The sequence below is a fragment of the Corvus moneduloides genome, chromosome 8 (genome assembly GCF_009650955.1).
Source record: "Corvus moneduloides isolate bCorMon1 chromosome 8, bCorMon1.pri, whole genome shotgun sequence".
Lineage (NCBI taxonomy): Eukaryota > Metazoa > Chordata > Aves > Passeriformes > Corvidae > Corvus > Corvus moneduloides.
In genome coordinates, this window is record NC_045483.1 from 6,636,098 (window position 1) to 6,649,477 (window position 13,380).

At 37.3% G+C, this 13,380-nt stretch overlaps 1 protein-coding gene across 2 annotated transcripts in view; it reads left to right on the forward strand.

Moving 5' to 3' along the window:
• Nucleotides 1-12,642, forward strand: part of PDZD8 (PDZ domain containing 8) — a 53,499-nt gene extending 40,857 nt beyond the window's left edge. For both annotated transcript variants that reach the window (XM_032116053.1, XM_032116054.1), the window contains 2 exons: nt 6,842-7,004; nt 8,058-12,642. In XM_032116053.1, the coding sequence (XP_031971944.1) occupies nt 6,842-7,004; nt 8,058-10,252 (2,358 nt within the window). In that variant the 3' untranslated portion in view covers nt 10,253-12,642. The remainder of the gene's footprint in view (nt 1-6,841; nt 7,005-8,057) is intronic.
• Nucleotides 12,643-13,380: the final 738 nt, after the last annotated feature.

The window sequence follows — 13,380 nt, forward strand, 5'->3', positions numbered from 1 at the left end:
ATTTGCCTAATATGTTTTGTTAAGTTACTAAAAAAATGATGGGGACAAATCAAAATGATTGTTCAAATTAACTGAATGAGTGTAAACCTGGGAATGGTGGAAACATACGTTAAAATTTCCACTTGAATGATACTATTAGTGTGTATATCTTTGGTATGGAGGAAGGATCACATAGCAAAAAAGTGTGTGTTACTGTCATAGAAGTCTTGATACAAATTTTGGAACAGTAACAACTTTAGATTTAACTTCAACTAAAAAAAATTAAAGTCAGATTTTTATTCAAGCAGTCTTTTATTAGCAATTTGACAAAATTATTTCACAAATCAGTAAATTAATTTCCAAGTTTGTAAATGTGTTTTCTAGTATATGTTGGTTTCTTAGAATGGCATATTGCTTCTCGCTGTGATGTACACTGATGTTTTAAGTATCCAGTGTATTATCTTTTACATTGCATTGCCATCAGTCTTTTTCTAATGAGTGAATATCTTAAGTCAATTTCCTATGTAGGTTTAATTTGATTGCAGAGATTATTTCCTTCCTTCTCATTGTTTGTCATACTGCATAGTCATTCTATAAATATTACTACAGCTTTTTATTTTATTTAAACCTTCTGTCAGTGTGTTTCAACATTTCTGAACCTGCTAAGTGAAATACACTGGTTAAATCTGGAGATGGAGGCACATCCATACATCTGCATCGTTACACCTGTGCATGTGTAAGACAGTGAACACAGTTTATAATTGATTCTCAGCGCATACTTCATTGACTACTGAGCTATTTAAGCAGCCCAAGAACAGGGCTAGCTCTTGGATGCTCAGAAAACTTTCCTCTCTTTCTGTTTTTGGGAGTTTTCTCTATGCCTGGCAAATGAAAGTGTTCCTGTCATCATGCATTCCTTAGTCCAGGTTTGCATCAGAACACGTCAGGGATTGTCGTGCCCCATGGACAGGAGGGCTGGAGAAGAGGTTGAAAAAGACTTGTGCTACATTGGCACTCTGTTTTTGGGCTTCAGGGCTGTGTCACAAGGAGAAGAAAAATATCTACTCCTTTTCTAAACCATAGATTGAAATCCTTCCAGAACATTAAAAGAAATGGATTTTCTTTCTTTTGTGTCCAGTGTTCCTAAGGAGCAAATCGTGAGTGTGGCGATACCCATTTCCTTTCACTGCCTCCTCTTCCCCGTAAATAATCTCAGTCACTTTGCTCTGCAGGTCATATATAATAACTGCATTCAGTAATAGGGTTGAAAAAAGCAATAATACCAAAGTCCATGTTTTAAAGATGTTTGCCAAAAACCTTTTTTCAATAATAAAAATAACTGAGTCTTCAGAAAAGAAGAAACTGCTTCCCAGTTTTGGACTTTAATGTTTTGGGGGTTTTTGACATGAAATATTCCTTCCTCTCCTCTCGGTGTGCAGGGTTGTCTGGAAGAATGTAATACTTTACAGACATTTTCACAGACATTTTCACTTCTTTTTCCTCAAAACACATTAAACCATGCCTTGCAAGAATACTTAAGATCCCCGTTGGCAACTCTGATGGTTTGACTAAAATAATATTTTTATCTGTAGTACAGCACTGACATGGGTTCAGTTTCTGCTACATAGAGTGCGTTACGTTCCCTGATAGGGAATAGGAAGGATTTGAAAAAACAGTATTCTTTTAGTTGATGTAAAGTCAGTAAAATAAGATTCCTTATTTTTGCTTGGGTGATCAAGCTTTTCTTAGCATTTATTCAAAAGAATATGACATGCTTACTAAATTCTAGTGGATTTACTATGTTAATACTTGCAAATAGTTAAGCAAATACAGAATATTAGTTACAAAGTAAAATTAAGCTTTCAAAAAAACAATTTCCTTTTTAGTTCCTGAAAATAAGCAGGAATAAGTCTTATGTTCTAATTATCCTGCTGTGGCTTAATTTTGTGATTTTCTATTTTTGTATGCACATAGTAGTTTTTAAAGTTTAGCTGAATGCTGTTGCACTGCTGGTTAGAGATTGTCATACACACTTTCCTAGATGTTGTAATCTCTGTATTTATTAATGGACATTATTTGTTATGTCTTGTCTTAGAAATTCTGAATGGAAGTGTTGTATCTAATGTTAACTTACATTCTACTTACAAGACTACAGTATTACTGGTGGCATTCTTACCTCTGAAATAAATCATAATCTAAATTCAGATGTACAGTTTTGGAATAAATAGTAAATGAGATGGCATCACATTTGTCTGTTGCCTATAAAACGGATGCTTGTTTATCGTCCTGTTGTATTCATAAATTATTTCAGACTGATAATTTAATGAAGCATTTGAAGATTAAAACTGCATTGTGTTTTGACACTCATATAAATATTTGGCCATTTACATGATACTAGCAAGCTATAAACTTCTGATTAATCACTGTGGAGCTGTGGAGTTCAGTATTGGTATGTTTAAAAAGGTTTGGAAAAATTGATTTTCACTGATATTCAGCTGCTAGGCTTTCAGAACAAGAAGGCTGAGGCAAGGAAAGGCTGTGAGACACAAGATAATTTTCTCCTGCATTGTGTTTCCAAAGCATACGTCCAGTATTGAACTGAAAGTACCAGTGGGGTTATGCTCTGCAGTGCCTCATACACTGGTGCATATAAATGAACTAAAGCCTGGGCTGTGAAATTAATACTTAAGGACTCTGTCATGTAAAAGTCAAGCATTCACAGCTCCACATCAAAATGTTCTATTAATTTTAAAGTTAATGGTCATCTTACGTCCTCTTGTTTTATTGTTTTTGGGGTTTTTTTAATAATAAAACACTAAGGAAATTAGTTCCTTTTTTTTTTTTTTTTTTTCTCCCCCAGGATAATCATTCCTGTTTTGTTGCATCTTAATCTCAGCAAGTATTTAATAAATAGTCTGGGGATTGCTTGCCTTTTTTTAAAAAAACAGGTATATTTTCTCAGTTCTGGGATACAGTTTAGTTCTAACTCTTTCAAAATAAAACACACTGACAACGAAGTACTAATACCTGCTTTGTCTTGCTCCTTATTTAAATAACTACTGAGGTTTGCAGGAACTAGTAAAATGGAGCTATTAATTAGATCAAATTAAAATAAACTTGCTTTAATATGATATAGCTATAATTGGTTAAAATTTCCCTTTCTCCTGGGTGCAGCTGTTAGTTTTTCTCCCTTCAGCAAGGTTTCTTGATAATAAATGTCCTTTCATTATCAGCAATTTTCTTCTAACCTCTGTGTCATTTAGCTGATTTTCATCCTCCTCATGTTTTGTGTTCCAATAGCTCTTTGGCTCTTCACATTTATTAACAGGTCTTAATTTGAGGGGGAGACAGAAAGGCATAAAGTAGCTGTGCTGGGTATACAAAGATGTTTGGGTTTGTGAGTGTACTTGTTGGGGTGGAGGGTGTTTGAAAGCTCAAAATGGTCTTCACCTGCATTCATCTTACCCTGAGATAACGTGGTATTACTTGCAGTTGCCAGAAAGAATAATCACGGAAACTATTCATCTGGTTTGGGTTGATAAATAAGGCCAGTTTACTTCATGAGAAAGCTTGTGACTCTGCCAAAGTTAATAAAAAGTTGAGATGAACTTTGCTTGTTGTGTTCAAAGGCTCTCTCCTTCCAAAACAGCTTTCCATCAGATACTGCTGGAATATTGGAAGTCTCCTTGCCATCAGTGAGTCATACGCGTTGTAATCTGCAGGCCATGTCCCTGCATGGGAGCCAAATGTTCAGAGATACCTATGTATCTTGGGTCCCAGCTGTCCCTCATTTCTTTCATGTGGTCCCTCCCTGGGGGAGGAGGGAAGGGTGAAATGCTGGGGATCACCTCAGGGGTTTCTAGACTTTGCACTACAGAATATTTTCACTGTTGAGTCATCCACTATGTAGCTCTGCTCAAAGGAGCCCTTGGATTCAAAGGGAGCTCAAGAGGATGAGAGTCTGTACCAGCAAATTCTGAAAAAAAGAGCTTTTGGTAACTTTTTTTCCCTTTTTACTGTCTAACTATGCCCTTCCTTTGTAATATCTGCTCATCATGCACTTTGCCATGATTTCAAGTACCAACAGTGGTTAGAGGTCATTGCTGCCTATCTTCAAAACACTAGATACTGCAACACCAGCTCTTCTTTTCCTCCTGACGTTCTCTTTCAGACAAGACTTGTGGCTTTCTGTGGCTTAACACTTTGGGCCACTCTTTGAACAGATCAGGAATTATCCAACTGTAAAAGAAAGGGGTAGGTTTGCCTGAGGTAACTCCTGTGACAGTGTTGTGATGGCCACCTTCCTTCAGTAGCTGGGTGATTCTCTGCTCTGCTCAGAGACTGAGTGGACAAGAGTTACCTCGTGTTGTGAACAAACTCACAGCAATGTCTCTCCTGCTGCCATGGAAAACTAACAGGGTGTCTATCCTGGATGGGTGTGACTCTCAAACATCTTGTCTTACTAATGAGCTCCAGTTCTGGGCGTTGAGATACAGAACTAGTGTAAGATTTCAGAAGAAACTATATGCGGTCAAAATAGATGACTCCCTAAAGGAGTATAATTAAATGGCCAGAATAACATGGTGTTAAAAGGAAAACCATCTCGAGGTTTTTGTTGGGATTTTTTTCCCTTCACTGTTCTGTCTAAGCATCCATTACTTTCCCAGAATTCTCTCACTAAACAGCTTTCTACTTCATTGTGCTAACAAAAATTAGGGGAAAAAGTGGTTATAATTCGGTTTTCAGCCCTTTGTAATTTTTGTGTTTGTCAGCATTCCTTAAATGTGAGTTTACTTCCTGATCTTCATTATGATAGTTCCTCTTCTATTCAAACACAATGATTTGGAAATATTTTTTCAAGCTTAATCACTTAGAGTGAGTCTTACAAAGGAACCATCATAGGAAAACTGAGATTTGAGTACTTGGACTCTGAGCAAAGCTCAGAAATAATGGTTTCCTCATTGTTTGATAAGAATGTGCAGTTACATTATTGTGATCTTTGGATGTTGTTTTTGTTGCAGCTTTGCGTGCTGCCAAAGCAAATTCATGTCATTTGTTTTTTTGACAGTTAAAATATTCAATTAGTGTTGTTTGAAATTGCAGTAATTGTTTATGTTGTTTCCATACAGGACATTGCAACATTTGTGGGTTGCCAGCTTAAAGCTATATTGCCTATAAATAAAGGACTAAAGCAGAAGAGCAATTCTTTTTTTTACAAAAAAAGTTTGTGTTCTTCCACAGACATTTCTAATACTTCTTTGTTTCTTAACACTTAGGAGTTTATTATTTAATTTTTTTGAAATGTAATTATGTAACAGTGGTTTTGGTGTAAATGAGGATGGCATTTAAACAAATGAACAAACGTCAACCCAAGAACCCCATCAAGGTTGTTTCTGTAGGCAGCTATTTACTTGTTTCATTCTGAAGTAACCTTAAATCTGGGAACAGCATTTATGCTTATATTGGTCTTGTTATTCTTACTTACATTACTGTGTATTCACAATAGGAGTTTGAGAAAAAAGAGTGAGTGCCTGTAGGAAATGCAGAGAATAGTGACAAAGCTTAGAAAGTTAATGCAAGTCTGCTTCTTCAAACTCAGTGCTGTTCTTAAGCAAACTGCCAAGCAGCACAGCATTTTTATTTCTATAAAGAACTGAACTATAGTTAACAAAAAACCAAGATGTGGTGCTGTTAAAATCATAGGAAAGGAGTGACAGCCATGGACTGAACTGAGTAATCCACTTCATCTTTGGAAAGCCATTGCACAAACTGAGTAAACAAACATATCCTCCAAAGAGGAGGCTCAGCTTCAGACAGTTCAAACATCCACAATTGAATAGCAGCAAAGTAAATGCAGAAGGACGGAGGAGAAGGCTGTCTACCTGAACTCAATAGATTGAAACCAAATACAAAATTTCCTGTGGAGGTTTCTACACTGTCAGCCCCTCTGTTCTTGGAAATCAAAAAAGCAAATTCAATTTCTATCCTTGAAGCTGAAACATGTGAGTTCCCTTTTCAAATAGAATATATGTTGATGGAATGATGGTAGACAGTCATTTGAAATAGTCTAAAAGGAATGTGCTTTAGGGGAAAACAGGATATTGTTAAATTCATTAAGGACTGCTTTTATTAGGAAAAAAGTTGCCAAAGATCTCAGGCACTGAGGTCTGTAAACAATTGATCACTACCTGGGTCTCCTTGAACTGTTATCTGAAAGTCAACTACAGGAACACCTCAGTTGTCTTTTTTTTTTGTTGTTCTTGTTGGTTTATTTTTTCGTTTTTTTTTTTTTTAAAGTATTTGAGGTTATTTGAGTTAAAATTTAAATTGTATTTATTTTGCAAGACATGTATGAGGGAAGGGTTTGAGTCTTTGAAGAAACTTTTTAGGCTATTTGTTAATTGAGATTTGTTCTAAATATACTTTAGCAATGTGTAAGTACATAAGAATTTTGTCACTCCAAACACCCCTTTGCACAGACTACTGGAGAGCTGCTCATAGTGTTAGGCTTTATAACACAAATGGGGTACATTCTGAGTGATACCTGGATTGATGCTACAGTGCTCCTAATAAAATGGATAATGAGGTTGTGTTTAGTCATAATATTTTATTTTGGACTCGGGCTTTTTGTGAATATCTCCAAAGGTGTAAACTTAGTTGGTAGACAGTTAATCAATTAGGTGATAATCTTAAATTGATGTCCTAACGTGGTTTTTAAATAATAATTTGTTTTTAATAATATAAATGGTATAATTTTATTTAAATGATATTTAAATATTATAATTTAATTTACATTATTGTTAGTAGCCATGAATCTTTGCAGGCAGCTTTACTGAGATACTTTTGACTTCTTTCTCTGCAGGCAGAACTTGTGAAAGGGAATCTGCAAAGCGTTGGGCTCACGCTGCGCCTTGTGCAGTCCAAGGAGGAGGATGCAGGGCATGTTGTCATTGAAACTGTGACTCCAAACTCACCTGCTGCAGCTGCTGATCTACAGAGAGGAGACAGACTGCTGGCAATTGGCAGTGAGTGATATGTCAGCTTTCACAATAAGGGTCGTCTTGTCACGTATGCAGTTCAACTAATCTCCCTTTTATAATAATTACAGTTGTGCTTGGCACTCAAAAGCTAGCAGTTATGTACTTATGGTCACTTAAGGTCTCTGTTTGCTTGATTTATTTTCTTGCATATTTATTTACTCCTTCCTAGGTAAAAGCCCAAAGAAGCTTGAATAAACATTTGGCAACAATATTAAAAACAGAACAAACAAACAGCAAAACAAAACAATAAAAACCCAAAAAGCCAAAACATTCATGTGACTGTGCTAGCAGGAAGTTTAAGCTTTTATAGAGGTTTTACAGACCAGAGCTTAAAAACTAAGAGTTCTTTTGCTTAGTTACTGCCTAAATAAGTCCCCATTGCAATATTCCAGTGATTATTTTAAAAGGGTTTTCAGTTGCTTTGAACAGATAGTTGATGATTGCTTTAGAACAAAGGAAAAGTCATTTTTATATGATCCCCTGCATGGCTGTATTTGGACTGTGTGCTCATTAAGATGTTTTAGCTTGCATGTAATTTGGAAATACGTCAAACAACTGTGAAAGTTCTGCTGAGGAAGATGGTTCAGCTCACTCCAGCCATACTGATAATGTAGCATCATGGCCCTATTTTTTTAATGTATTGGAACTATTTTCTTTTTTAGCATGCTTCTGTTTTAATTATGACTGTCTTTAAAGATACCCATCTTTTATGAGTCCGTTGTTAAATGTCTACTGCTGAAAAGTCCAAACTTACAGTAAGAGCAAAGTTAAAACTGTTTCCACATCAAATCAACATTACTCTGTAAGATTACAGTATTATTACCAAGCAGCAAACTGGAGTATTTATGTAATTATTTTTTCCAACTCCATATTTGCATGAATAAAATGGAGAGAATACATCTGTTACATTTCAGTTAAGCTTTTCTGTGGTAATTGACTTCCTTTGTTACTGAGCAACAATGTGTTCGTTGACTATTTTTGGTCATTTAGATTGTTATCATAATTAAAACTTAATAATGTCTGTCTTGTTTTTAATAGGTGTTAAAATCACGTCAACTGTCCAAGTGTTGAAGCTTATTAGACAGGCTGGGGACAGAGTTCTGGTCTTCTATGAAAGGCCTGTTGGGTATAATCAGCACGGACCAGCACTGCAGGATGGATTTGGACAACTGGAGGACACTGCTTTCTTGGCACAGGCAGAAGATGACCAGAATAGTTTATCAGCTGATGCTGATGGCAGAGATTTTGATTCAGAATTTGAAGACTTAGCTTGTGATTCACCTGAGCAGAAAGAAGATCTGCCAACAACTCCAAGTCCCAAACGGTCGGTAGTAATTCTTGCTGCTGCTAAACCTCTTGGAACTATATCGCCCATCCTGAATCGGAAGCTGCATTTAGGAAGTTATCAGACAACATCAAAAACGCAACAAAAAGATGGGGCTAAAGTGGCAGCACCTAAAACTGTTGAGGTTTCAGATGCATCACAGCCATTGGGTAAACAGTCACAAGGATCCAGTACTAAGCCTCCTGTGCCACCTAGGCCACAAATTAAGCCTATTTTGTCTACTAGTGATAGCCAAAATGTGTTAGAAACCGGAGGTGTATGTTCCGATAAACCAGAGAGGCCACCTCCACCTGCAAATAATGGAGAAAAATCTACAGAGAAGATAGTTAAAATTAGTGATCAAATAGAAGACCCAGCAGTATCAAAAGTAGTAACAGCACCAAAGCAAGATACGTTAAAAGATGGACTTACAGAAAATGCACGTAGTTGCAAAGATAGTGATGATCAGCGAACATGGGAATCACCAGAAATTCCGTATAAAATCCGTCAGGGCCGATGGCCAGTGACGAGAACATCCTCCTGTCTATTTGAAGTAGAAAGATACCACAAGTACCTTAATGTTGCACTGTGGTGCAGAGACCCTTTCAAAGCAGGTGGTTTTATCTGCTTAGGATATGCAAGCATAAAACTTGAAGAAATTGCTTTAGATTGTCTAGCTACAACCTCGATGGAATTTGTTAGAACATTTAAACTGGATGCTCCTACACCTAAAGCAGCAGTCACCAGAACAGCATTGCGGAGTTTGACAACCCATAAAGGTTTCAATGAAAAATTTTGTTATGGTGATGTAACTTTACAATTCAAATATTTAAAAGAAGGTGAAGTGGATGATTCAAGCATATTGCTGGAGAAAGAGAGGGAGTGTCACTTAGAAGAAGAAGCTCGTGCCCTTCAGAAAGAGGATCCTTTCTCGGGACAAGTTCTTACAGAGAACAAGCATAACTTTCAAGATACTCAGTTTCAGAATCCAACTTGGTGTGATTACTGCAAAAAGAAAGTATGGACTAAAGCAGCTTCGCAGTGCATGCTCTGTGCTTACGTTTGCCATAAAAAATGTCAAGAAAAATGTTTAACTGAGACGCCCTTTTGTGTAGGAGCTGAGAAGCGGCTCGATCGAACTGTGGGCGGTAGCCGAGCAGAGGGACAGGAGGCTCCCCCAGCCGCAGCCTCTCGGGTTGATTCCGAGGCCAAGTCTGTGAACAGAACTACAGGTCTGACCAGGCATATCATCAACACGAGCACCCGCTTGCTGAACCTCCGGCAGGTGCCCAAAGCCCGCCTGGCCGAGCAGGGCCCGGACGTGGCCGAGCCTTCGCCAAAGCACACCCCGAACACGTCTGACAATGAGAGCAGCGACACCGAGCTCAGTGGACCGAGCAGCCCCTCCAAGCGGGCAGCGGGCACCGGCATCAAGCTGGTCCGGAAGGAGGGCGGCCTCGATGACAGTGTCTTCATTGCTGTTAAAGAAATTGGGCGTGATCTCTACAGAAGTTTACCCACAGAGGAGCGTTTTCAGAAATTAGAGTTTATGTTGGATAAGCTGCAGAATGAAATAGACCAAGAGCTGGAAAATAATAACTCGCTCGTTAAAGAAGAAAAAGAGACAATCGACGCGAGGAAAAAAGCTCTGATTTCTGCTGCGCTGGCTAAGTCGGGTGAGAGACTGCAGGCCCTAACGCTGCTGATGATCCACTACAGGGCAGGCATTGAGGATATAGAGTCCCTGGAGAACATGTTCTTTGAGAAGCAATCCAAAAAAGTAACTAAAGATTTTGAGGAATCCAGTATAGCAGAAGAAGTGGATATTGAAGATGGCAGTCTGACAGAGGCTCCAACATTGAACATCATATCAGAAGAACCAGTTGATCCACCTCAATCAGTAGACTGATATTTACATATTTAGTCTTTGAAGGAATGGACTAAAGGAATCCTTTGCACTTAACTCCAAACACACACAAATTAAATTAAAACACTGGTATAATGTGCGTGTCCTGCTTCTCCACAGTTAATTGCTAATAGTGGTTCTTCTCCAGCTACAGCACCATCATTTTGTTAAACTGGCTGGTTAAAACTACATTTTGGGGTTTATATTGGAAATTTATTTTTAATAACTTATTTTTATTTTTTCTAATTATGTAACCTTACCATTTCACACCAATGTGTGTGGTTTCCCTAATGTGTTACTTGCCCCCACTTCCCCTCCCCATATTATTTTTTTTTTTTTAGCTAGTCTTTTCAATGGGAAACAGGCAGGATTTTCAAAACATTCAGTTTCCATTGTATGATGAAAACATTACAAGCTTGTTGCATGCCTAAGCTGATGACTGACGCAGAAGTCACGGAGGGGCCAGGCTTTTAAGTGTTGATCACAGTTTTATTGTATGTCTTCTAGGTAGTTGTGTATTTTTTGCCAAACATATCATGAAAGCAAACAAAAGGTCTTTCATTTTGTCTGTAATTAGTAGTTACTGAAATTACCATTGCATATCATTTGTTTTCCATGTTTTTGTTAAATATGAGTACTTTTTGTAGTTTGTAATTAACACAAGATATAGTAATGCTAAGCTAAAAGAAATCCTCCTTAGAACTTCGGACTATTGTTAGATACCAAAGTATAAACTGGTATCTCATAATAACTTAATTGGGAATATTTTCAAGGTAAGAGGCTTGTTGCCTTCCAGAGGAAAATCATATGTTTGTGATGTTGTATTATCTGATAGCCTGATAAAGGAAAGTTGTTCTTCACAAGAGTTGGAGGTTTCATTGCATTCTGTGAAAAAGCATGTAATGATGGTGTAAGTAATATAAGGAAATTAATATTTTGCTGCAGACTATCATTTTGGAAAGCTTAAGGTGCAAAATACAAAGTAACTAAACATGTTCTCTCAACACTTTCGAGTAATCAGAGTGGTAGGTTGCATTCAGCTTCTCAGACAGAACATACAGTCTGAGCAGAAGGATCACCTTTGTCAGCAAAATGTCCTATAGTGTATATAACGTCTTTTATTTGAGTCAATTTGTGAGTCCAGTAGAGATGAGGAAGAAATTCAGCCAGCTGCTTTTGAAAAGAACTGTCTGGTCTTGTGCTGTGTGTAAACTGTGGATCTTAGCATCACCTGGCTAAGGCCATTGTTCTTATTTATTTCCTGTAGACATGTCTTTGTTTCACCTTCTGTGTATAGAAATTTTGTATAAAATATCATCTTTATTTTAGGTACTGTGCTAGGTACTTGTATCATTATCACTGGTATTGCTGGTAGTAGAAAAGAAACGCCTTTGTGGGAGTGGAGTTTGAGATGGTAAAATAACTCCTTTAGTTTTTGAGGTCATCTATAATGTACCTCTCCTTTAAATTTGCATCTTGGTTTAATTTGTGATGGGCAAAATTAAGAAGCAGTGGTTTTCACCATGGAACAGCATACTTGTGCTTCTAAGCAAAATGGTTACTGCCAGTCATGCAACTACTTGCACTTTTTTGTGAGTTCTGGGCAGTTGATACTATTTAGTTGATGTATGGAAAACACTATCCATGCTAAAACAGGCATGTGACACACTTCTGAAATTAAGCTTCAGCAAATAATCGCACAAAATTAGCTTCCCTTCTTGTCTAAAAGTTATTTAACCTATACTTGCTTGAGATGCATATTAAGACTTCCCCACTGCATTTTCTCAGCGGCTTACCATTGGTGGTGATCTGCATTCAATCCCATCAGTGTTTGCTCTTACAGAATACTATAGAGGTTTTCAAATATATCCAAGTGCTTCATTTAAGCCCTGGTGCACATGAAGGAGCTGTGAAAACAATGCAAATACTGATTTCAAAAACACATTCATGGTTTTAAATTGTCCTGTGGAATACAGTGGGTAAGAAAAGCTGGATATCGTTTTCCTCGCATAGTGTTGCTTATGATGATGATTGTAAGAGGTAAATTAAATGTAGTGCAATATTTTTAAATATACCGAATGGAAAAAGGGCAAAATAGTTGTATTTTAGTGATAAGAAGGAAAACATAAATTCCTATCTGGCATTATTTACAATAAACAGTGAATCTCGAGGGGGAAATTGTCATACTACATTCCTGATGTAATCTTTGCTTCATGCTTGACTGTAAATAGCTGAAAATAAAGAATACCACAGAAAACAAGAATATCTTGACTTAATGATATCTGAATAGGTGGCAGCTACACATTTGCAGAAGATCTGCTTAATATGATTTTGTTGGCTATTATTTTATCATGAGAATAAGCTTTAATAAAATAGTTTTGCTAAATTATCAACTTCTTTGCATTGTGTCAATGTTTTTTAAACATTTCTATTTCAATAGCTTATCATCTAAAGCTACCACTTAAAGGAAGGATCTTCAGGGAAAAACACATCTTGCATTATATTAAACTACTGATTACTGGGTTAATTGGGCTGAGAAATTTGAAGTAAAGCGCCTGTGGAAGTTTACAATGGCAGAGGAGGAATAAGTAGTGGGAGGAAATGAATTAAGTGTCTTTATCACACTTAAATTGACACAGATCAAAATATACAAAATATGAAAAATCCATATTTTTCCAGAACAGAAGGGGGATTTTTGTGTGTTTTCTGAGTAAAATTTCTCCTGACTGTCAGCAAAAAAGGTTTGGTTACTCATTACTCAAAAAATCCCAAACAACTGCTAAGTTTTTATTTGGGAGTGGGGACTCAGAGATTCCAAACATGAGTGTCTGTGTGGATTTTAGTTACCTTCCTCTTTTGGTGGAGCAGGAGTGGAGCAAGAGCAGGGGAGCCCCTGCACCACATTGGTCTGCTCAGGAAATCATGGGAGGATGCTGCTCCCTAAGGCCCAGCAGAAACCTGGCTCCAGCTGCAGAAGAGGAATGTCATCCATGAATCTCTCCTTGGGTCTCCTCCTCATAGTCATGTTGCAGATTAATGCAAACTCCTCCTTGATTTTGATGTGCCCAAAAGTACAAAACCAAGCCATGAAGAAAGCCTTTCTGTGCTTTTTAAGAAATATATGGGAGTTG